This window comes from Taudactylus pleione, unplaced genomic scaffold, assembly GCF_031769625.1.
Source record: "Taudactylus pleione unplaced genomic scaffold, aTauple2 ptg000454l, whole genome shotgun sequence".
NCBI classification, from domain to species: Eukaryota; Metazoa; Chordata; class Amphibia; order Anura; family Myobatrachidae; genus Taudactylus; species Taudactylus pleione.
In genome coordinates this window covers 12,203,583-12,226,308 of record NW_028284856.1, presented here as the reverse complement: position 1 = coordinate 12,226,308, position 22,726 = coordinate 12,203,583, and the positions used below count along the sequence as shown (strand labels likewise).

General features: G+C 42.5%; 1 protein-coding gene across 2 annotated transcripts in view; it reads right to left on the bottom strand.

Annotated features, from left to right (window-relative positions):
* Positions 1-22,726, bottom strand: part of TNKS (tankyrase) — a 252,832-nt gene that overhangs the window by 178,511 nt on the left and 51,595 nt on the right. For both annotated transcript variants that reach the window (XM_088448391.1, XM_088448392.1), the window contains exon 3: positions 18,695-18,790. In XM_088448391.1, the coding sequence (XP_088304517.1) occupies positions 18,695-18,790 (96 nt within the window). The remainder of the gene's footprint in view (positions 1-18,694; positions 18,791-22,726) is intronic.

The window sequence follows — 22,726 nt, the reverse complement described above, 5'->3', positions numbered from 1 at the left end:
GACAATATCGGCCGTCGGACCTTGGCAATGTCGCCAATTACACGCCGGAGCGAGCATAGTCTGTGACATAGCGGGTACACACTGCTCGACGTGGACAATATGTCGCCCTATCCAACGGATCAGACAAGATATCGTCTAGTGTGTATCCGGCTTTAAAGCCTGAAAAGAGAAAGACTGACATTATTTAAACCTGATTACCTGTTGCTTACAGCAGGCACTGCTATCAAGTGTAATGGAAAGCTGTCCAAACAGTTTTATAAAGATAATTATATAAATATCTTTATAAAACTGAAGTATATGCAACGTAAAAATCACATAGAAAAAATCTAATACACAAATCTGATTGAGATGGCATCTAGCAAACACTGCTAATGAGGACAAACTTTTTTTTTTTTTTTAAAGGGATCTGCAACTCCCTCTGCATTTAACTGGTCGATTGGTGCAGACCATCTGAGAATTAGTAAAACTATACATTGATCCAATTGTGCATAAACTTTTTCCCATATACAGTATATAGGTCATCAGTATTTTAAAATAAACAAGATTTAAAAATGATTTTTAGTAGAAAAATAAACCAAAGTTTTTAGCCCTCATTCGAATAAAATTATCGTATTCATATTTGATCCATGTATCCCTAAAATGTTTGTCCTAAAGCTAGGACAGCTGTGGATGCTCCATGTATTGATCTCTCACCTAAAACATTGTTCTATGTATTCATAGAAAATGATCAATCAGCTTATATAATTCAACATGTGATAGGTTTCACTCTACAAGCGAATTCAATTCTTCTCATTGATCTGTAGATGCTGCAGCTTAGTGGGACACTGCATTATTACGATTAGCTACACATACATTTTATCCATAACTTCTAACAGGATGTGTTTAATATCCCGATAGCGGGGATTCTGGGGGTCAGAATGTCAACGCCGGAATCCAGACACTTATCGGAACACCGGCGCCAGCATCCCGGATTCCAAAGGTAAGTAGCAGAGTTGGGGGGGATAAAGATTAGTGGTTAAGGTTAGGCACTAAGGGGGAGGGTTAGGTTTAGGCACCAGGGAGGGAGAGTTAGGTATACTTCTATTCAGCCGTTAGGATGGTAACCTAGTCAGGATGCAAGCGTCGGGATTCTAACCGCTGGGATCCAGAAAGCCGGCATTCCGTACCCAATCCCTTCTAACAGCATAAAGTATTTGTGTAAGTACAGCGCTTTGGCTCTGAATGATCACAGGATATCAGAGTCAGTGGCAAAATCATTCAAGTTGTTGGTCAAATCGTTCATCTGACCGTGTACATGCTCCATTAGTCAGTATATTTGTTTATATTTATAAACAAATATCCTGTTTATATCAGGGTTGATAATGACTGTGATTTAGCTAATCACTACTAGCCCACTTATGCACAATATGTCTTGCAGAGATGTGGGAATCAGAATAGACAAGTATCCCAAGGAGAGAAAAACGACAGCATTTATAACTCTGTGCCACGAGTCCCCAAGTATGTGTCAAGCATTATAGTAACTCTCACTGTGGATGTGTGATGGTCCCAGTGAATGTTCATCACAACTCACAGGTGGGAGAATGGCTTTTACACGGTCTCAAACATGGGTTAAATTCTGTGATAGGCCCTTTAACTTGACAGTATATCTTTGGGTTGTGGGAGGAAACCCACACAAATATAGAAACTCCACATAGATAGTGCTCTGCTTGGTATTGAACCCATGTCCCAGGTGCTGTGAGTATTTACATAGGTTTTTGTATACACCTATAAAAAGCAGATGTGGTGCAGGAGATTTAGTTTAAGCTCCAGGTTCCCAAATGTGATCCTCAGCCATGTTGATTCTGAAATTCCTGTACACAGCAGGTCAGTTTCAAATTGGCTCCTCGACAGTGAGTGACTAGGGCTTTATTTGACAGATTTGTTTTACGTGTGGGTTCTGTGACAACAAACGGCCAATGCCTCTTCAATGCTCTTGTCACCATGTCAAACCTGGTGTTCAGTATCAATCTCTCCATTTTGGGGATCCTTTTAAGCTTCCCCTAATTCTACAGATAATGTTTATTTATTACCCTTTTTAAGCATCAAACAAGTACATGTTACATGTTACCTTTCTCTATAGCCCTCATCCATTTCAGCCAATTGGACTTCATTGTGAATCCTTAATATTCTAAGAAATCAGAAGAGTCTCTTTAAGCAGTCTGGAATGATCACTTGATGCATATAGTATCAGATTGTTTTCTGTAGGTTTTCAAAACAATGTGGTTTCAAGACCATGACATCCAGAAAGTGTAAGGTTAATTAATAATAATCCAGCCTAATGACAAAAAATTATTTTTAATTTTTTGCAGGATGGGGTTAAATCAACAGACAAAATGTAAACTCTGGTCGTCATCTAGGGACGAGGAATAAAGGCTGCTCTAGCTCTGCTTCAGAAGGCACAGTTCATCATTTCTTATTTTGTCAACTTCCAGCAATTTAGCACTTTGTGTCTGATTTATGAGAACTGTCTAACATCATGAGAAAAACAAAGTTTCTTCATTTTTGCCCTTGCTTGTCATTCTGCAGGCTGGAAGCTTGTCAATTACCACTTTCATGATACATCCATGTCTTGTCGCTTAAAAACATAACTTGGCAAGCAATAGGAAGACAATACAGCTTGTAACATCTGGATACTACAGATATTCATTTAATACAAAGGAAAACAAAATAACACTACTTAAATTGGACGATAGATTATTTATCCTGGTAGAGAGCGCTTTGGATCAGCTTTCGCTGACGTCATGATATATTCGTATCTTTCTCCACTGCAGACTTTATAACTTTGGAGCAGGATATATGTTATAAAGGTATTATAGGCTGTACATGAGTGCTGACTGCTTGCTGCAGATTACAATGACCAGTGCTCAGCACTAATGAAATATACACAGATCGTAGTGTATTAGCATAGCTTGCTCTGGAAGTCAATGATTGAGTAGGTGGGTGCTTTCTGTACATTATTAGTATTTGCACATGTAAATCGGGGATGGCTGCTGGGTACAGTAACTTACAGCAAGCAGCCCGCTTGAAATGACTAACTATGGCAGTATGAACTCTGTGCATGGGGTAGAAAAAGAAGAGGGTGCAGACGAAAACTTTCAATAAGGGTCAGGGAACTGTAATTATGGCTCTGACGTTCACAGGATAGACCAGCTCTGTCTGCCCAAAATAAATGTTATAGAGGAGATACTGTTGAATCAATACTGAGGAGACAGACCAGTTATAAGTATATGACCTTTATCATCATCAGTTTATTTGTAAGATGCCAAAGACCCTGTAGTAGCCTTGAAATCATAACAATTCATACATATAAAACAAAATACATACAAGGTTGTCTGAGAAGGTGCAGATGTAAGACAGAGAGTAGGAAGGACCCTGCTCATCAGAGACTTGGGAATCACAAAGCAAGAGTTGAAGAACAATCAAACACATGCAGGTGCAATAGTCATTACATCAAGGAGAGAACGTCACATGATGACACAATCAGATGTTCAGTCCTGGCAGAGGTTTTCCAGAGCTAAAACTCGGATACTCTATCCTCCTAAAAGATCAACTTACACTGAGCTGTAATGTTTTATAGGAGGACTTCATTGCATTTTTTAACCCCATTTGCTACATATATTGGAGGTTGGTGCCTGTGCATAACAAAGTCTGCCTAAATATTCTAGCCTAGTAGGCTTTATTGTAAGTAACTATAATCCAGGTATGCTACTGTATGATTCCAGTGCAGACATACTTCATCCATGAATCATTGGAAGTACACAGGAATAGCATATACAGTGTTGTGCTTTGTGTCTTCAGCTATCCTGATCTATAAAAACCCAAAATTACAGTGGCCAAGAACGCTTCATATACAGTTTTGTTACCAGTACATAAATCTCACACCAGACTGGGTAAAGTATACAATGCCTAGCAAAAGTATTCACCCCCTTTGCATTTTTCATGTTTTGTTGCCTCACAACCTGGAATTAAAATGGATTGTTTGAAGATGTGCATCATTTCATTCACAGAACATGCCTACAACTGTGAAGTTGTGGTTTTTTTTTATATTGTGAACCAAACATTTAGGACAACATAACAGAAAACTTCAGCGTGCATAACTATTCACCCCCCTAAAGTCAGTACTTTGTCGAGCCACCTTTTGCGGCAATTACAGCTGCAGGTCGCTTTGGATAAGTCTCTATGAGCTTGCCACATCTTGCCCCTGGGATTTTTGCCCATTCCTCCAGGCAAAACTGCTCCAGCTCCTTCATGTTGGATGGTTTCCGCTTGTGAACAGCAATCTGCAAGTCTGACCACAGATTCTCAATTGGATTGAGATCTGAGCTTTGACTAGACCATTCCAACACATTTAAATGTTTCCCCTTAAACCATTCGAGTGTTGCTTTAGCAGTATGCTTCGGATTATTGTCCTGCTGGAAGGTGAATCTCTGTCCCACTCTCAAATCACAGGCAGACTGAAACAGGTTTTGCTCAAGGATATCCCTGTATTTAGCACCATTCATCTTTCCCACAACTCAAATCAGTTTCCCCGTCCCTGCTGCTGAACATCCCCACAGCATGATGCTGCCACCACCATGTTTCACTGTGGGGATGTTGTTCTTGGGTTGATGCAATGCGTTGGGTTTACGCCAGACATAGCGTTTTCCTTGGTACCCGAAAAGTTACATTTTAGTCTCATCTGACCAGAGCACCTTCCTCCATACATTTGGGGAGTCGCCCACATGCCATTTGGCAAAATCAAATAGTGTCTTCTTATTTTATCACTAAAGGTGCATACACACACACGATTTTTTTGAACGATTATCGTTAAACGATATCGTTTAACGATAATCATTTGTAAAAATCGTTCACTTTCTGAGTCAAACGATGAACGATTATTGTTCATGCGCGTTCACATTTGTAGTTTAGTCAGACTTGTCAACTCAACGACTTTCATTAAGTTAATATGCAAAAATTGTTTGTAGTTCATAAAAATCGTTCATTACATTTAAATGAACATAGTAAATTAACAACTTTAGTAAACGATTTTAGTTCATTTTTTTCAAGGTAGAAAATAGTTTACTAAAATCGTTCATTAACTCAGTCGTTGTGTGTGTATGCAGCTCCAGTAATGGATTTTTTCTGGCCACGCTTCCATAAAGCCCAGCTCTATGGAGTGTACGGCTTATTGTGGTCACATGCACAGATACACCAGTCTCTGATGTGGAACTCTGCAGCTCCTTCAGGGTCACTTTTGGTCTCTGTGCTGCCTCCTTGATTAATGCCCTCCTTGCCAGGGCTGTGATTTTTGGTGGGCGGCCCTCTCTTGGCAGGTTTGTTGTGGTACCATGTTCTTTCCATTTGATGATGATGGATTTGATGGTGCTCCGGGGGATCATCAAAGATTTTGATATTTATTTATTTTTTTATAATCCAACCCAGAATTGTACTTCTCAATAACTTTGTCCCTGACTTGTTTGGAAAGCTCCTTGGTCTTCATGGTGTGATGCCTCTTGGTTAGTGGTGTTGCAGCATCTGGGGCCTTTCAGAAAAGGTGTGTTTATACTGACTTAGATTTCACACAGGTGGACTTCATTTCACTAATTATGTGACTTCTGAAGGTAATTGGTTGCACCAGAACTTATGAGGTGCTTCATAGTAAAGGGGGTGATTACATATGCACATGCCAATTTTCAGAATTTTTTAGTTATAAAGATTCTTCTTTATATATATTTTTCTCATTTCACTTCAACAAATTAGACTATTTTGTGCAGATCCATCACATAAAATTCAGATAACAACAAATTTTTTTTAAAAAATTACAGGTTGTAATGTAACAAAAAAGGTAAATAGTAGGGATGTGCAGGCTCGGATAGGTTCGAGTTTGCACGCAGAGTTCGGATTTTTCCCTCCAAAAAAGGGGACTCAGAAAGAGTCAAAAAGTCATCTTGCATGGACAAACATCATCATTCCTGGACTTTTGTCCATGCAAGATGACATTTTGCCTCTTTCTGAGTCCCGTTTTTTGGAGGGAAAAATCCGAACTCGGCGTGCAAACTGAAACCTATCCGAGCCTGCACATCCCTAGTAAAAAGCCAAGGGGGTGAATACCTTTGCAAGACACTGTAGAAAAGTGTCAGTATTTGTTTCATTAAAAATTGTGGCCTCCAACTGAAAGAAACTCTCAATATATACACATTTAAAAACAATATAAAACAATTAGCCTACATGGTTTTTAAAAGCTTTAGACAAAGCAAGATTGTTGCCATTTGCCACCCTGAGGTACAGGAAGGGCACAAGGTGAAGAGCCAAAATAGCTTTATTGATTCACTTGTACTAACATAGCACCAGATTTGGCAGTAACAAGGCCCTTTTTCTCCTCTCTCCCAATAGAACCACTAAAATGCAATTCTTATTTTTTAAATTTCTATTATCTTTTCGTCCTTCTCAAAGTTTTAGAAGGCCATACATAGGAGCCCAGGTGTAAAAGGGAAGGTTACTCCATGGAACTCTTAAGATAGTCCTTCGGCATTAGCAGAAAAATAAGGCCTATTAACATTGGGCACAGTGTCGTAGGACCACACATCTCAGAGAATAGGCCAAACTAGGCCGCCATACCTCATAAAGGATCTAATACTGCCATGTTATGCAAAGACATGAAGCTTTTAGTCTGCATGTGGTCTTAACCCATCTCTCAGGCGCAGCAAATATCTACCCTGCCACAGTTCTTCTAATGTACACAGCCCTGCCAAAAATACAAGTAAACATTTTTGAGAACCTTTAAGAGGTGATTAAATAAAATTACTTTAAAGCTGACTTTTCCAAAATCTACAGCTATGTTTTACTTCATTCTGACAAACACTGAGCAATAATACTTACCTACAACCCATAAGATCATGCAGTGTGCAGTCATCAAACATGGCTGCCAGTTGCTTCCATTATCTAAAGCAGATAATCATTGCACACAATGGAGGTGAATGCCAATATTTTGCTTTTCTATCTACCCACAGGTAATTGCTTAGATGTCAACAATGCAGCTTTTCACACTAGCCCCATCAATCACATGGGCGCTTCGGAGGTGAAATCAATTGCGTTTCTGACAGTAACTGAAGGCAAGCTACTTAAATACAAGTTATGCTGATTTGAAGAAGGATACCCATGCCATAGTAAGAACACACACCCCAACACCCTATAGACAGAAAATTAAGCTCAATCAACTGATTAATGTTTTATAAATTCTCTCATATGGTATTCACCTGAGACAGGTATGTGGTCCTCAGATTATATCAATATCTAATCTGCAGACCACACAAGATTTTAGTGATGTTGGCTGGTCAATGAACAAATGACATTTCTGATATCACACTACTTTCCAAAGAATTATCTATCAGCTTGGAGTCTTTAAAAAACAATTACAAATGGCAATTGAAAAACCAAAAGGAGACAGACCTCACATAACACTGCGTTGGTCCTCCCCGGCTGAGGCATGCATTCCTGTGCTAAGTGTACCAGATGTAGGCTTATCAGAACTCGAAGATTACAAATATTCAAAACATCATTAACCTTTGCACTTGAAGCCCAAAATTTCTGAGTTGTCAATTGATTTTGTTGGATCGAAAATGTATTAAACATTTCAACAGTATGTCCTCATATCATGAAGACAGAAAGAAATTACAGAAAAATAAAATGTGCAGTCAGCTAATGTTTTTGTTAGACATTCCAATTATAATTCGTTAGAAGTTATGGAACAACAAGTGATTGAAGAAAGAGAGATAACAAAGGTAAGTTTTTACCAGATCTCTCATTTTAATAAAGTCCATAGGGTCCACAGGGAGACCTTGGGGTATACTGTAGGTTGGGGAACCAAATCCGGGCACCACGCAATTAAAGCTTTCAGCTCACAGGTTGCACTGGGTCCAGTCTCTCTATAACCACGCCCTCGAGGAAAGAGAGAGAACAAAAGACTGGAACACAAGAACCAAGCTCACAGAGGAGACGGGAAACCAGTGACAAGTAACACAGCCCATATGAAGCCAGGTGCGTCAGGGCGGGTGCTCTGTGGACCCTATGGACTTTGAAGAAAGATAACAAGGGTAAGTTCTTACCATATCTCTTATTTTCTTCTACAGGGTCCATAGGCTCCACAGGGAGACCTTGGGGATGTCCCAAAGCAGTCCTTATAAGGGTGTGGATGCTCCTGCACTGAGAGGAGAATACGGCGACCAAAGGAAGCATCCTGGGAGGCAAAGGTATCTAATACATAGAACCTTAGAAATGTCTGAAGGGAAGACCACATAGCCACCATGCAAGGCTGAACATCCGAGGCGCCATGGCGAGCTGCCCACGAGGGGCCCACAGACCGAGTAGAATAAGCATCAACAGAAGCCGGAACAAGAAGTCCCTCCTGTGTGTAGGCCCCCGAGATAGTCATACGAAGCCATCGAGCCAATGTTTATTAAGTGGCAGGCCATACTTTCTTGTGAAATCCATAGAGCACAAATAAGGAGTCTGAATACCCTAAAGGAACTGGTATGGTCCACGTGAATCCTGGGAGCACGGACCACAGCCAAAGAGACCTAACCTGCCAGGTGACTGAAAGGCCAGTACCATAAGTTCCTGAATAAAGAGAGATTCAGAAACCACCCTAGGAAGAAACACAGGGTGAGTGCAACTCACAGCCCTGTCTAGGTGAAATATCCAGAAGAGGGAGCCACAGGAAGCACCCCGATTCTGACACTCCTGGCAGATACAAACGCCATAAGAAAGCGTCTAAGTAATAAACCATGTAAGGTTTACCAAAACTAGTGGTTCAAGGGAAGGCCCCTGGAGTGCCTGAAGAACTACTGCCAAATCCCAAGGAGCCCCTAGGGGGACAAAGGGAGGTAGAATCCAAAGAACACCCCTAAGGAAGGTCTGGATACCCGGGAGTGGAGCAATTCTACGCTGGAACCATACTAACAATGTCGAGACCTGCACTTCCAGGGAAGCCAGGCGGAAGGCTAGACCCAATCCAGCTAGAAGGAACGCCAGGAAGGACTCTGTAAATCCTAAACACTTGAGGATCGTAGATACTGGTGCTATAACCATTAGAAATATGCATGCCACACTCTGTGGTAGATCCCAGCAGAAGCTGGCTTAAGCGCTCTAAGCATCTTGATGATAACAGGGACAGAGAATCCTTCGGACCTTAGTAGGGACACAGTCAAAGACAGACTATCCAGGTCCGGGGAAAGGCAATGGACCCTGATTCAACAGGTCCGGACATTGAGGCAGCATAAACGGAGAGTCAACGGAGAGACTAGTAGAAAAACTAGTAATAGTTATGTCTGGGTCAAGCTGGAGCCACCAGCAGGACAGTACTTCCGTCTTGATTGAACTTCCGAAGAAATCGAGGAAGGAGGGAGACCAGAAGGAACATGTACGCAAATTGTAAGGTCCACTTCACTGACATTGCATTTCCGAAGTTGCTTCAGTAATCAGGACCCGTACACCAGCATTTGTGATTGTGTCGGGAGGCCACGAGGGCCACCTCTGGCCCCATCTGCTTACTAAGAGTTGAAAACACCTCTTGGTGAAGAGACAAGTAGTGACGGGTGAGGAAGTCCGCTTCCCATAGAGAACTCCCGCAATGAACACTGCAGAGATGGCCGGGAGGTGACCCTCGGCCCATGTCAGAATGTGTGACACTTCTGTCATAGCTGCCCAACTTCGAGTGCCTCCTTGATGTAAGTCACTGTTGAGACATAGGTCGAACTGAACCTATACAGGTTTACCGTGAAGTATGTGTAGGGCCAGAGATAGGTTCCTTAAGACAGCTCGAAGTTCCAATATGTAGACTGGCAGGGTTGAAACTACCAATGTCCAACGGCCCTGAAAGGAGTGCAGATCGGTCACTGTGCCCCAGCCCTGGAGACTGGCGTCCGTTGTAAGGATTACCCAGTCCGGGAACCAAAAAGGGGTGACCCTATTAGATGAGATGGCTATAGCCGCCAGATAGAGACATTCGCACCTCCAGAGAGTGCATTATAGTCTGAACACTGAACCGATGGAGAACCCATTCCACCTGGAGAGGAATAGTTTCTGCAAAGGCCTGGAATGGATCTTAGCATATTCCACCATGTTGAAGATGGAACCCATGGATTCCAGAACCAGAAGTACTGAGTGTATGGACACTGTGGAGACATCTGCGCACTCATAGTTGAAGAGTGGAGATCTTGTCTGACGTTAAAGATTCTACGATTTTGAGAACTCAGCAGGGCTCCCAGATGCATCATTCTTTATGAGGGATCCAGGGAGGACTTTTTCCCAGTTGATTAACCATAAGTGCTTGTGAATTAAAGCAAGGGTTAACTGGAAATGGCTTTGAAGCACTTCTGGGGATCCTGCTAAGAGCAGAAGGCCGTCCAGATACAGTATCAGTCAAATACCCTGTGCATGGGGGCTGTCATAAAAGCCACAATTCTGGTAAAACCCCGGTGGGGCTGTGGACAGTCCAAAGGGCAGGTTCTGGAGGCTGGTCTCCCTGGAAGAGTTGATAAGTCATTTTAATGAACATCATTTTCTCCACATTTTGTGGAAGCAACCTCCTACACCTTTCGCTGACAAGGTTCCCGGCTGCACTAAACACTCTTTCGGAGTACACACTGGAGGGGGGGCAACTCAGGTAAAATAGAGCCAGTTTGTACAGGGGCTTCCAAATTGCCTTTTTTTCCTGCCAGTAACAGGTACGGACTGTCTGACATGCCTACTTGGATGCTGTCACCAATGTAATCCTCCATCATTCTGTCAATTGTTGCCAGGTCCTTCAGTCCAGACCAGATGTCCAAACTTGGTCCTGCCTGCCCTGCAGCGGGTTGCTTATGATACCTAAGTTTTTTCCTGGCAGCCCCAGTTGCGGGAGAAAATGAAGAAGGAGCTGTTGACATGTCACGTTCCGCTTCAGCTGACAGTGTTTTCACCAGCAGGTCTTTGCACCTCTGCAGGCTTGTATCAGCCGGAAAGAGAGACACCACATAGGCTTTAAACCTAGGATCGAGCACGGTGGCCAAAATGTAGTGGTCTGATTTCAACAGATTGACCACCCTGGAATCCTGGCAAAGCGAATGAAGGGCTTCATCCACAAGTCCCACATGCCGAGCGGAATCGCTCCGTCTTAGCTCCTCCTTCACTTTCTCCAGCTGCTTCTGCAAAAGCCTGATGAGGGGAATGACCTGACTCAAGCTGGCAGTGTCTGAACTGACTTCACGTGTGGCAGGTTCGAAGGGCCTGAGAACCTTGCACAACACGGAAATCATTCTCCACTGCGCTCGAGTCAGGTGCATACCTCCTCCTTTGCCTATGTCATAGGTGGATGTAAAGGCTTGAATGGCCTTTTGCTGCTCCTCCATCCTCTGAAGCATATAGAGGGTGGAGTTCCACCGCGTCACAACCTCTTGCTTCAGGTGATGGCGGGCAGGTTCAAGAGTGTTTGCTGGCGCTCCAGTCTTCGGCACGCAGTCGCTAAATGGCAAAAGTGGAAAGAAATTTTTCGGGCCACCCAAAGTGTCTCCTGCACGCCCCTGTCGCTTTTCAGAAAATTCTGCACCACCAAATTTATTGTGTGAGCAAAATTTGCCCATATGTAATGCCCGCACAATATTGGTGGCATTATCAGATATCACAAATCCCCAGGAGAGTCTAAGTGGGGTAAGCCACTGGGCGATGATTTCCCTCAGTTTCTCTAAGAGGTTGTCGGCGGTGTGCCTCTTACTGAAACCGGTGATACACAGCGTAGCCTGCCTTAGAACGAGCTGGCGTTTCGGAGATGCTGCTACTGGTGACGCTGCTGTTGTTGCTGCGTAAGGGGATACACATTTACCCAGTGGGCTGTCACAGTCATATAGTCCTTAGTCTGCCCTGTTCCACATGTCCGTGGTTAAGTGGACATTGGGTTCAACCGTTTTTTTCAGGACACTGAGGACACTTTTTGTGATGTTTCTGTACAGTTTCGGTATCGCCTGCCTAGTGAAGTGGAATCTAGACGGGATTTGGAACCGGGGACACACTACCTCCATCAATTGTCTAAATCCCACTGCACTAATGGCGGATACCGGACGCACGTCTAACACCAACACAGCAGTCAAGGCCTCAGTTATACATTTTGCTTCAGGATGACTGCTGTCGTACTTCATCCTCCAAGCTAAGGACTGTTGGAGGGTCAGTTGCTTAGTAAAAGTAGTGGTGTTCCTACTTCCTCTCTGGGATGATGAACGACTCCCAGCAGCAACAGCAGCAGTAGGCGTAGCAATGCAGGATCCTCCGGAGGAATCCCAGATAGAAGAGTCAGTCATGCCAGTGACATGGCCTGCAGGACTACTTCTGAACCCGACTAAGGAGGAAATTGACGAGGAGGGAGTTGACAGTGTGGTTTGCAGGCGCTTGGATACAACAGGACAAAGGGATTTAGGTGTCCCTGGACTGACTGCTTACAGTCTTAGCCAAATTTTCTGAACTTGACAGTAACTTTTTATGAAGCGCTGCAGGTGACGTATAAGGGAGGATGTTCCTAGGTGGTTAACGTCCCTACCCCTACTTATTTCACCTTTACATATGGTACATATGGCAAGACAGTTGTTGTCCGGATTTGGATAGAAATATTTCCAGACCAAAGAGGTGGAATGTTTGGTCTTCTGCCCAGGCATGACCGTGATGGGCTTTTTCATCCCACGGACAACAACTGTCTCCCCTGGAGCCTGATTTAAACAAACCACATCACCATCAGAATCCTCCTCACCACCTTCCTCCTCAGCGCCAGCTACACCAGTATCTTCATCCTGTTATACTTCAACAGTGACATCTTCAACTTGCATATCAGCAAGTGGACTGTGGGTGCTCCTTTCAGCACTTGCAGGGGGCATGCAAATGGTGGAAAGAGCCACCTCTTCCCGTCCAGTGCTGGGAAGGTCAGGCATCGCAACCGCCACCACACTTGGACTCTCCTTGGGGATTTGTGATATCTTCTTAGAACGCACAGTTCTTCGCTGTGCTTTTGCCAGCTTAACTCGTTTGATTTTTTTAGCGGGAGGAGGGCTTCCATCGTCATGTGAAGCTGAACCACTAGTCATGAACATAGGGAAAGACCTTAGCCATTCCTTGCCACTCCGTGTCGTAAATGGCATATTGGCAAGTTTACGTTTCTCCTCAGATGATTTAAATGTTCTTTTTTTAAGGTCATTTTCCTGAACTTTGTCATTTGGGATTGTATATGCCCTCTACTATGACATTGGGCATCGGCCTTGGCAGAGGACGTTGATGGCATGTTATCGTCTATGTCATGACTAGTGGCAGCAGCTTCAGCACTAGGAGGAAGTGGTTCTTGATCTTTCCCTATTTTATTTTTAAATCGGAGAGAGTTTGGTCCTCCATTTATGTTATATTGATATATACGTGCGGCTAACACAAACACAGAAAATAATTTTTTATTTTTGTTGGAGACTAGTGCACTTTGTGGGTTACACCACCCTTTAAGAAATGAGCCAGCCGGCTCTTTACTTATGGGACACAGGCGTACGCTTGGTGCTGCTCCTTTGTTGATGCACGTGCAGCCGCAGTGCAGACAATTCACAAACACAGAAGAAAATGTTTTATTTGTGTTTGAGTGCACTTTGGGGGTTACACCACCCTTTAACGGACAGACGCACGCTTGGCGCTGCTGCTTTGAGGATGCAGTGCACACAATTCACAAACACAGAAAAAAAAATATATTTTTGGAGTGCACTTTGGGGGTTACAGCACCCTTTAACGGACGAGCCAACCGGCCCTTTATTTATGACACAGGAGCACGCTTGGCGCTACTTTGTTGATGCACGTGTGGCTACTGCGCACGCAATTCACAAACACAGAAAAAAAATATATTTTTTTTTGCACTTGGGGGGGAGCACCCCTGATGGACAGAGCACCCCCTGGACAACACTACAGCACCCCTTTAGGACTGGGACACTGCACAGGACTTTGGAGTTGACACAGCCCCTATGGACAACAGCAGCACAGCGCAGCACAGCACAACACTACACCGCACTACACAGCCCAGCCAGCCCTAACTCCCACCCTCCCTCTTCACTGTCCACAGCCGAGTGAGAAAATGGCGCCGACGCGGGTACCTTATATAGAATCCAAAACCCACGAGACCCGGAAGGCGGGATGATGACGTTTCGCCTTGATTTCAGATCCGAGTCAGGCGGGAAAAGTCGAGCCTGACTCGGATCGGACTCGGATCGGAGAGGCAGGGTGGTTCGGATTTCAGAAATCCGAACCCGCTCACCCCTAGTTACAACTGTGGGGGCCGCCAGGCGATCCGCAATGGAGGCCAGGGTCTGAGAATAAAACAGCCCAAGGGGGGGTCCATTAAGGGGCCCGGCACCTGATACATAACCCTTCCTGAGTCAAATCCTCCTTACTCACACCTGCAGCACCCAACTGGCAGAATAGCAAAATGGGTGCAGTATTGTGCTCCATTTCCTGGTCAGACATATCTGACTAACAATTATAATGGAAAAATTAAGCAGCGCTATACTGGTCCTGACTGGCGCTCGGATTAGCTGCAGGGACCCACTATCAGCGTATGCAACACACAGCTCCACCTAAAATATGGCGACGTGCGGCACACAACAATATATGACCAACCTCACAAATATATATATACGTGAGGTCTCAGAACCACCCTAAGTACACCTATATTAGGGCAGAATGTAAAGAAAAGGGATAGAAATAAACTGACAGCTGACAGAAAAAAAGCACAGTCAGCGCTAGTATACGTCACATACAATGCAGAGATATTTTATTTATATATATATATATATATATATATTTAGTTATTTATTAATTACATATAATATACTGCAAATGGCACTACAGTCAAATGCCCAGATTCAGTGACTGGGAAGGCTATAGCGCTATGTACACTGACCTAAAGGGGAGGTGCGCAGGGAGACTGAACCAAATGCCGTCCTAGGAGATCTGCGATGCACCACAGAGATAAAACGGCCGCCGGAGACCTCAGAGGAAGTGTGGCCCAAGGAGGAAGCAGCTCAGCAAAGCCAGACCGCAATGAAAAGGTGCGCTGAGCTGAGGGGAGAAACCACTACAATAGGGAAGACTGTCTCACCTGGCTGAATATTAACCCCCCCGGATGCCGGCTTCCCGCGCCAATACGATCCCTGGTGGTCTAGTGGAAGCGCAGGGTATGGTGGGCCTGCATCCACCTCAGCTCCTCCGATCTGTCCCCTGAGACTGGAGGCAATAACTGCTCATACTGGGGTCATCGCAAGCGTTGACCCGCCTTACCTTGTCCCCATAGATCCGGCCACAGTCTGGGAAGTCCGCAGGGCCCGGCTAGCACGAACCTCGGGTTCCTGCCGAGAGCCCCAGATCAGTACTGATGTTGCGTCGCCGTTGAGGTGACTGAGCGGCAGCACAGACGTCCAATGGACAGTCTGTAGCTGCACGCTCTTTGTATAGTAAAACTACCACAAATCATAAAATCAAAATGAAATAAAATAGTTAAAACAGCCCCTCTGCGGTAATCAGTGACCTGACTCCGGCCGGGCACCTACTCAAACTGAGGTGCCTCTGGCTCAGGGGCGGGGTTATAGGGAGAGTGGACCCAGTGCATCCTGGGAACTGAAAGTTTTAACTGCGTGGTGCTGGATTTGGTTCCCAAACCTATACCCCAAGGTCTCCCTGTGGAGCCTATGGACCCTGAAGAAGCAACTTCAGTTTTTTACAATCAGAGGGAGGGATCCTTATTGACAAAACATTTGGAGCAAATTTAATTAGCCGCAAGTTGCTGTCGGCAGCAGGAGGGAATTCAATTAGCCCCAATAATTTTTCAGGGGACAAAAAAATTAGACTTTCGCATTTTTTTTAGCTTCGGGCAATTCAATTAGACCTAGTTTTTACACCCAAAAAAATTATCTGTGACACGTTCACGAACCTGGGGGTTTTAATTGCCAGCTTCCCGAAAACAGGGTAATTATCTGGGATTCTTTGTCGGAGCCTGCTGAGGTCCCGAAAAAAATCCCCAATAAGTGCTGCCGGTAGCCGAGCTTCGGGGCTAATTGGATAGCCCTTGGGGGTTAAATTAGCATGGCTAATTGAATTCCCCCCTTAATGTCATACATTTAAAAGCTAATATGCATTAGGAGTAGGTTAAATGACATAATTCTTCAGAGAGGATCTTCTATTTACAGTACAACTACATTGTCCCATCAATGACATTCCAACAAAGTATAAATCCACTGTACAGAAAACATTTCTGTTACCTATAAGAATGCAGGCCATCTAAAGACACAAACATAACATGAATTCCCATAAATCAATATTTCTACCATTTCTAGGCAGCCCAGAATTTCAACGTGGCATGGCATCGTTCCCGTTTACTAATTTATAAAACAAGAGGGGTTGAAAATGGTTAGGGCCTTATTGTCAGTGCTAAGCAGTCTCTATCATACGCTCAAGCGATAGAGAGGTTCACCACCTTCCGCTCTTATCAGTTTTATGCAAGTCAAACATTATGCAAATGTAACAACCAGATGGTTCTCTGATATTGATAGGGACAATCCTATGGTTAGGATGCTTCAGTCTCTGCCAGCTCCTCAAAGTGACCCCCCGATTATCCTAGATTCCTAGGGAGGTCTGCCAAAACCTTATCCCCTATAATTTTTTGTTGCTTCAGTTGGTATTTTGTAGGGTTATTGATTCTGCCTCACGACTCCTATCGACCCTCCTTTCGGTCACTATCTTATTGTGACCTTTCTCCCTCTTTTGGGGACCTTGCAATGGTTGATATTAATGTATTGTATGATGATTTGAATTGTTGTGTTCCAGCAAGTTTTTACTTGGCTGGATTATTATTTGATGAGGGAAAAAATAAATAAATAAACGCAAGCCAATCACACAAATCTTGGCATCCCAACTGCTCTCTGTACTAAAACTTTTAATTAATGACAAATCTCAGTTATTTGTGGCATATTTCGCTTAGCAGACTCAAAAGGGAGGAATTCAATTGTTTCTCGTGCCTGTAGCTCCTTGTCTAAAGTGCTGGGAGCAATTCAATTACTTGCATGATCAGCCCCGTTCTGGTCGGGATGAGGGCTCTCTCATGTCTATAATTCACAGAATTAGTCACATGAAGTGGCATTACCCGTGCTAAGTGCCAATTAAGGCAATCAAAAGCTGGGCGCACTGCAGTTAATGCGCCCAAAAGCCCTATTTTGGGTGGTTTTCTGCTCGCACCTCAGAAGGGTGTGAGCAGAAATCTGTGATAAGTGATGGGCGCCCAAAACAATTTAATAGCTATACCTGTCACTTTAGATGGGAGCAAGAAACAACTGAATTTCCCCCAAAAGGTTTATTAGAAAAGTTGCATAATTGAAAACCAACTACAAACTGCAAAGCTGGATAAAACTATAGATATATTTTCCGAAATACATATGCTACACCACAGGTTTTATTGTCCATTAGATCCGACTGTTTGTTCATAACATTTTATGAGCGGTGAGTGGCTCAAAAGATATTTCTCTTGTGTACACATATAAGACATTTGGTTACACCGAATGGCCACCAGTAGTTACACAAAATATTATGCATTTAATACAACTGCCTGAAAATATTCCATGTGCTGTCACCCAAGTGTTTAAAAAGATCAGCTCAGCACTCATTGTGCAGTCACCTTACAGCTGCCCCGTACAGCCATAAAATATGCACTGCTGAAGAGTTTTTCCAGCTGCCACATTAAGCACTGTAGGTGGCAGCACAATTGCTGCTATTTATCACAGCCAATAGCAGGAAGCAGCACATGAACCACCAATATTCAGGCGTCCTACACAATCAAATGCAGAGTGTTACTAGACAGACTGTTCAGAAAAAAATACATTTGTTTTCTCCCTCGGGCCATGTAGCATATCACGAACGCTTTGCTCACTTTCTAATATGCTTTTGATATCCTTGGTGACAAATTGCTAGGAATGGGAATAGAGGTTCTGCTCATTTCATTCGCCAGCAGCTGCCGGATTGTATAGGTCATATAAATAGACAGCACCAGACGTAGGAACAGCTTTGAAACAAAGATCCAGAGTCTAGAAAGCTTTGATTTAATATTGGAAAGGGGCATTAAAAGTAAAGTGGAGGCAAACCCAGGAGGAAGAGGGATAAAGGGTCGCAACATTAACCCCAGAGGTGCTGTCTATTTGACACAAAACTGTTCCTACTTAGGGCTGCAGAATATAATGCAAATAATTCTGCATTCGTTAAATAGACGTAACACCCACTAAAAGGCAGTCCCATAAAGAAAACTGATTCCCCTTTTTAGGACTTTCTTAAATTATATGATTTACCTCCTTTAATCTAAGTACAAGCATACAGTCTGTCTTGATAGAATGTGCTTACTGAGAACCTGAATTAAATCACAAAACGGGGTAGTTCAATTAACAGTTAAAATCTATTTCTTCTAGATAAATCACTTTGAAATCATGACATGAATATCAAACAGAATTTTAAAAAATGTAAACAAATGTCTTTTTTATTGCAGAGGCTAAAAGAGAAAGAAGAGAACGTACTGTCAATGGAGGAATGAAATAAAGCAAAAAGAAAGAATAAAACTACAAGCTGGTTGAGTAGAGAAAGACTGTAGATCTCTTACCAGTAAGGACAGCTTTTGCTGAAGGATCAGCCAAGTCCAGGGCTGATTTGCCATCGGTGTTTCGGATGCTGGGGTCTGCACCGTGCTGCAGCAATACTGTACAAGGGAAACAGAAACAACGTCTGATCTCGGGAAAACACAGGTTACTCACAGCAGTGACTTTCCTCGGCATACTGTTACAATGATTATCCATTTCGCTTCCTTTGTCTATTTATTAAGAACCCTGGCAGCAACAGAGCCTCAAATGAGAGGATAAAAAAACAACAAGTTGACTAGTCAAGGTATGTAAAGAGCACGTGACTCTGCATCACAAACAGAAATCTGGATATCTAGCGATAGAGTTTCTCTCATCCCTCCCCCTGTTTCCTTTAAGCAAGAGTAACAGAGAAGCAGCAAGCACACTGGCTCATGTGGCATCTGATGCCGGTTCATTCGACACGATTCATTGCTGGCACTCAGGTCTACCGTTTTGACTTGCAAATAATGCTCGAACACTCTGGTTAAACTGCAAGAAAATCCTTATGGGCAATCCAAATATGGAGAAAACAGGAATACCTTTTGTTTAAAGGACATCTTGCCTAATACTTTCTTGTAAAACATTTTTAGAAAACCAATAATTGGATATGAAATTATGACACATGTATCTGAAATCATAGACATGCTTTATACCAATACACAGAGCAAGGCATGTATGTTTCTGACAAAGGGTCCTAACACAAAGGAAGAATTTGGATGTCTTTTAGTTGTGATATCAACCACAACAGTAAATACAAATTATTACATGGTGTTATCCAACACCATGAACAGTGCTACAATGTTTCCCAAAAAGCAGTTTGTGGTAGCAGAATGGTGATATTTAAAAATTGCACCAATTATTAGAGAGTGTTGCAGAAAGTCGGTCTATAATGTAAGATACAAGCAAATCAGAGGGTCTGCCACATGCCTTGCCAATTTGGTACTATTAGTTTTAATGTTAATCACTATATCTAGTCACCGGGGACTGCATAAGGATGGGAACAGGGCATGGCAGAGGTGGAAACCACGTACAATATGTTTTTGAGAGAGCCATCCTTTCCCAGGCAGAAAATGACAGCGTTCTGATTATCCCACAGAGAGACTCGGCAGTGAATGGGAAAAGTTACATGCGGCACTGTGAAATGCTCTGGAGCGGTTCTTGCATGAACAAGACTGCATTTACATTTATTGCTGCATTTCACTACAGGAGCTTTAGATGTCTGCACAGAAAAGCACTGTGTTCTAAATCCTGTTGCTGCATCTGAGAAGTGATCACGCTAACTCATGTGGTGGTGATGGAAGTGGAGGACATTTAATTGACTCCAATGTATTCACAATCAGTTCACTACTATTCAAATACACTTTATCTACTAACAGCTGCAATTGTTATTTTGCTACCTTATGTATCAATGATCCCCAAATCTCTTTGATTGTAAGGATCTTGCCTTCGGATTCAAGTAAATGTATGTTATTGTGTTTGGTTCCCCTCTATGTACAGTGCTGTGTAATATGCCAGCACTTTCTAATAATTGATTATAATTCAAGTAAATGGAGAAGGCAGCACAAATGCTTCCAATGGCAAGAGGACCCAGGGGTCATTGATACCAATAGATTCAAAATTCATATTCGCTTTGCATGCTTCTTTTGGCGTTAAACATTAGCAAAACAAATTGACAGTGTTCATCAATATCTACAGTGTTATCAGGGGTTGGAAGAGTACTACTATCATCTGTTCACTAGGCTAGCTTTTCTCTGCATGACATTCAAGCAGGACTACTAAGCATGAACGCCAAGCGACCAGATATCCAATTTGACCATTCACGTGTTGCCAATTAAAACAGAGCCTGTAACTTAAAATTCAGTTCAGGTGGCAGGATCACATTGTATGTGATTAGCATAGGATTTCCAAAAATGGAGGGATGGTAACGAACTAGAACTGCATCTCAGATGTTATGGAATGTGGACATAGGGCCTGATTCAGCAGTGCAATGCTGAACGCAGTTCCCTGACGGTTGGGAATCTGCGCATGTGCAGTACGGGTCCTGCGTGTTCGCATGCAGAGCGGCAGCAGACTCAGTGATTTACAGTCTGCTGCTGATTGTGGGCGGGAGAAGGTGGTGACGGCCTTGGTTTCCCGAAACGGAGGCATGTTGTCACGGTTGGGAGGGATGGAAGAGTCCAGGATTTCCGTCAGCTGACTGAAATTTCCTAGCCTCTTTCTGTCATCTGAGGCGGCTGGCTTGAGTGACCCCAATGGTCACTTAGCTGATCCGATGTTCTCGCAAATTATTCAATGCTGCATTGTACAACGCAGCTAGGATAAGTAAAGTATGCAGGAGGCATGACGCCTTCTGCTGCATTACCATAATGGCAAGGACGGAATTGCAAAGCTGCTTGCAATTCCGTCCTAAGCTAAATCAGGCCCATAGTGTAGTAAAGAAGCTAGCATACTAACATCTTTACAATCTAAAAATAAAGACTCATTTGCTCAACACAAAACCAGCATTAAGACTATTTATAAACACTGAGGTTGGCAATGGAATGACGCCAGACATTGTCACTGACCTACCAATGACATCTGCTTGTCTTATCGATTTTATATAAAAAGGAAAAAAAAATCTGCAAAATTCAACAAGAGAACAGACACAAAGGTACAAAAAGTAATAGGGATTAATAGTTTCCGTACAAAATGTTCTAGTTTTTTTACATAGTAAGAGTAGGATTTATTTCAGGTTGACATTGGTGTTTATATCTAGCATACAGTTAATTTTAATTTTATTTAAACACTAAGCAGAACTAAAGAAATTTTAATTTGGAAGAGGTTTAACTAAAAACTTTTTAAAAAAACTTAAATTTTAAAATTATTTTACTATTGTTTACATGCAGGAAAGGTGGTCATGAGTGGCTGTATGTAGTTGTCATATTTAAAAATGTAATGTATGTGTACAAATGTATATATATATATATATATATATATATATATATATAAATAACATACATACACACATATATATATATATATATATATATATATATATATATATATATATATTTGTATTTGTACTGTCAGTCCGGCACTCCCATATAGTAAAAATGCAACCTTGCCCAGGTGCCTCTATTGAACAATGATGCAGAAATAGACGAAAAAAATGGCACTCCGGGTCTTCAAAAATGCTGATACTTTAATCCATAAGTGGGATAATTATCAGCATTTTTGAAGACCCGGAGTGCCATTTTTTCGTCTATTTATATATATATATATATTTTTTTTTTTTTTTCAAACTACGTATTGTAATTAAAATTTTTAACTCAACAGAGCACAGTCCTACTTATTGTCAGTATGCAATGATTCCAATGGCAGGCTACAATGCAGACACTTGGCTGGTTGTTGACCAGGCTACAATTCCAGCAAAAGTAGGAATAAGCATCACTCCACAATTATCCAAATCAACTTCTCGACTAATTATATTTTATTTATGAATTTGCTGTACACATCAACAACATAGAGGCAGCATACTACATCCATATATGACTATCGCCATATAGTTTGGAGATATGGTAATTAGATAGGACAAAAGGAAAGCAGAGCTTCAATAAAAATTGAACCATTTAATAAAACTAATTAATATCAAATGCATCAAACAGATCATAGAATAGATCATAAAAACAATCACATAAAATGAAAGCTGGATATTGAAAACCTTTTGAGTGCGATGAAAAACACCAATTTCAATTTCAGACATGCATGTCAAAAGTTCGAGCTCCTAATGATAAAAACCCTTTTATATGGCACAATTGAATGAAGATCAATAATGGAAAAATGGCAATTGCAAAGAATGGATATTACCAGTTTCAATATTCTCCAATAGAAATGAAAGTCTCTAGGTCTAATGACTGGCAATGACCCATATGCTGGAGACTTCTTTGGATCCGTGAAGAAAAGCTGGTATCCTGCAGAGACGTGTGGATTCCCTACACCAATTCTGCTGTCCTCCCCAATGAAGGGGGGAGGTAATT